Genomic DNA, 3,605 nt, shown 5'->3' with positions numbered 1-3,605 from the left:
TTGAGCAAGCTTTGGGAGATGGTGAAGGACAGGGGAGCCTGGTGTGCTGCAATCCATGGGGTCGCAAAGAGTTGGGCATGACCGAGCAACTGAACAACAACAAAAGCCAAAGAATAACAAAATCAAGTTTGCATTTTAGAGAAATGATGAGAATTTGAAACTGGAGGCAGCAGCTGGGAGAGGTCTACTACACAAGCAGCGGTGAAGGACAAAGGCTATGTTAAGACAGGTGCAGTGAGGTCAGAGAAGAAGATGGCAATCCACAGGAAGTGACAACTGAACTTGAGGTCTGGGGGGATCTCAGAGGGGAGGGATTATGGTGGCTAAGCCTCTCTCTGCTGGCAGCATGGATGGGCTCCACTCATTGAGAATAAGAACCTAAAAGGAAACACCCTGACCCCCAGCTCATAGCAACTGTCTTTGGGCCGTCCAGAAGCATTTCAACTAACTCACTGGGGGACAGGGTTTGGGAGAAGGAGCTTTTGATAAGGATAATCACCAGTAAGGGATTAGGAGAACTTTAAAGCTTTGTTCATCCTTCAGAGAGAAAGGAGAGAAGTACACTGATGGGTAACCAGATAAAGAAACTAATGGCCTAAAAAATAATGTGGTTTTCTAATGCCAGATAGTATTTTTTCCATAGTCTTGCTTTTTTGAGCATTGAAAATAATTTTTCAAAATCAGCAGGCAGTGTTTGTACTGCATTTAGGGGGGCTCTTGTGACACTAGCATTTTGAAATCAGCCTTGTACACTAGCTTGGACTCACTGTGGAGGAACTTGTCCACTTAATTCAGGATGTTTTTTAAAATTTATTTGGCCAGTTAAAATAATATTCTGATACTAAAATGAAGGTGTTTAAAATAGCAAACAAGATATGTTTTCTTATGATCCATCAATTACCCTTCCGTCTTCCCAGAAAATGTTCTCAGAACAATTTCATGAATGAATGAGATGAATTTTTGGAAGGCCTGAATTTAGGTAATATATGAGAAAACTTTTGGAATCAGAAAATTGTAATTATAAATAAGGTTGAAATTGGCTTAAATTTCAGGTGTATGCAAATATTTAACATGCCATAGCAGAGTTGAAAAAAATTAATAAAGGGTCAAATGAACTAGGAAATACTCTGGTATATCAAGATAATATTTTCTCTTAAAATGTACATTTTTTTCTCTTTTTACCAGGAAGCAGCCTTAAAATAAACTGCCATCCTGGGGGCAGCCCAGAGCAAGATTCATTTGAAATATATTCTGCGTATAAGAGCACACTCCCAATCAATATTTGGCAAGAAAAGCATTTCTTATAACCAAAGTTTTAATTATTATTAAGTGCATTGAAACTAAGCACTAAAATGAATGTTACTTTCTCATGGGAAATTTCTTTAGTTTTCTCTAAAATACCATTTTTTTAACATGAGAAAAGGGAATTTAATAAAAGTCTTTTCCAATAAGCCTTTTGATTTTCAGGATTAGATCACAGAATTCTAGCAAAATAGAAGACGTATCCTTTTGCTAGACAGAAAACTCACTATAAAATGACATGACCTCTAAGCTTTTATTAAAAAAAAAAAAAAAGCCAAATATCAAACTGCTGCCTTGGTCTAATACTGATACAGAATACAAGAATGTTTTTAGGATAGGAAAAACAGGATGCTCCTGTAAAAACCAATAACAGAACAGAAGATTCAAGCTGTAGGTTGTCTTTGTTTCATTTCAGAGTGCCAGGTCTTTGGTGGGGGCGGGGGGTGACGATGACTTAAATGAATCTTCTTACCTTAGTTTAATTAAGTCGGCCCTTCATTTTCTCCCAAGCGCATAATGATAGCTCTGTCACTTCCCTGCATGAGATGCCATTATGTGGATGGAGGGAAAGTGTCCTCTGTGGGGCTGTGGGGCGGCTCTGTAGGCGTGCCCAGGGGAGGGAAGGGGTCTGCTTTGTGTGAACGTGGCCCCATGTGGCTCCAGGCCCATTAACACACACACACGCGCGGAAGACAAGCTGGACCCCGACTGGGCCAAAGCGGTCTGTTTGGAAGTTCACTGCAGTGGGGAATCAATTTTTGTGAATCACTGCCTTAATATTCATTAATAGCTTTTAGGCTCTTAATCCCTTATTGAACATATTTTTGCCCCATAATTGCCACTTTTCCAAAGGGTTGCCAAAGTAGGCATTTCTATTCTCTGAAAAATGCAGAGGGAACATAATGTTTTATGTTCATCTGCGATGTGTTTTATGGTAATGTTTCATCTCTGGAATATAGCAACCATGGTCCTTCATGGCATAATGATTCATTCTGCTTTGAAATGAACTGTTAAGGCTGGCTGTGTGGGTTTTTTTTTTTTAATCTCTTTGGGTCATGGTTTTACAATTATTTAAAGTGCATGGAAAAATAGATTACAGAGGAAATCATTTTGAAACGTAGGAAATTTCTACTTCCTAGTTCATTTGCTGGCCTTTTTTTTTTTTTTTTTCCCTGTAACATCCATCCAGAAGCCCACTGTATTATAGAGTAATTGACTTCAATTGTTTGAGTTGCTATTAACCAATGAATGAAGTTTCCAGTAATGTCATTTGTAATCTGGCTTTTATCGTCTATTTGCCTTCCCCTGAATTAGCATACTTTTAAATAAAGCCAGCTTTTCCCACTATCCTCATGAAAGAAGAATATCTGGGTTTCGTCTAGATTGGTAGGTCCAAACAAATCCATATGTGTAGCACTTGCTTAATCTGTCCAGAACAGAGGAAGGAATTATATAGTCCTCTGGGAATAACCACATCGAAACAGAAGGAACGGCTAAACCAGGAGTCTAAGATGAGCACCACTGAATCTCTTAGCACATCCTAGGATGTCTCAGCCTCCTGGCAAGTTTCTCTTGGCGACCTGATTGTGAAAGGTGGGATCTTAGCTATGCTTCACGCAGACCTGGCACCTGCTGATTTTCTGGCGTTGAGCATGGCTTTCTTTCAAGGTGTCCGGTAATGGTGCAGAGGAAAACTGCAAGTCAGGTCTCACTGTTGTCAGCCAGAAACTATACTTGTTGGCAAAAAAGTGGCAAGTTCCCTGCCGGCCTTGGCATTCCAGGAACGGTGCGGCTCTGAAATCCTCTAGGCAGCTGCCTGGGGACATGAGGGCCTGCCCGCCTCCTTGGTCCCCAGCGCCTGTGTGCTACCCAGACAACAGGAGAGAATTAGGGCTCAGACATGCACAGACAGCCCCAGACCCAACCAGTGACACACCCAGGTCTGGGCCTGACTTTACATTTTCCCTAAAAATCATCCCAGAAAGACGAGACTATGATCTGCTAAGGAAAGGTGGCTCAGTGGTAAAGAATCTGCCTGCAATGCCAGAGACGCGGGAGGCACGGGTTCAATTCCTGGGTCGAGAAGATCCCCTAGAGGAGGAAATGGCAACGCACTTCAGTATTCTTGCGTATAAAATCTCACGGAGCAGGGTAGCCTGGCAGGCTACAGTCCATGGGGTCGCAAAGAGTCAGACAGGACTGAGCAAGCAGGAAAGGATGGGCTTCCCCAGTGGCTCAGTGGTAAAGAACCTGCTTGCCACTGCAGGACATCCTTGGGTCAGCAAAATGCCCTGGAGAAAGGA

The 3,605-nt window shown here is 41.9% G+C and overlaps 1 protein-coding gene across 1 annotated transcript in view; it reads right to left on the bottom strand.

Annotated features, from left to right (window-relative positions):
- Positions 1–2,325: 2,325 nt before the first annotated feature.
- The window catches only part of COL4A4 (collagen, type IV, alpha 4), a 150,975-nt gene continuing 149,695 nt past the window's right edge, over positions 2,326–3,605 (bottom strand). Inside the window, exon 49 of the mRNA XM_010837105.1 lies at positions 2,326–3,167. Coding sequence (XP_010835407.1) covers positions 2,904–3,167 — 264 coding nt within the window. The 3' untranslated portion in view covers positions 2,326–2,903. The remainder of the gene's footprint in view (positions 3,168–3,605) is intronic.

This window comes from Bison bison, unplaced genomic scaffold, assembly GCF_000754665.1.
Source record: "Bison bison bison isolate TAMUID 2011002044 unplaced genomic scaffold, Bison_UMD1.0 scf7180017864068, whole genome shotgun sequence".
Lineage (NCBI taxonomy): Eukaryota > Metazoa > Chordata > Mammalia > Artiodactyla > Bovidae > Bison > Bison bison.
The sequence above is the reverse complement of the archived record's forward strand: the minus strand, read 5'-3'. Positions and strand labels throughout refer to the sequence as shown.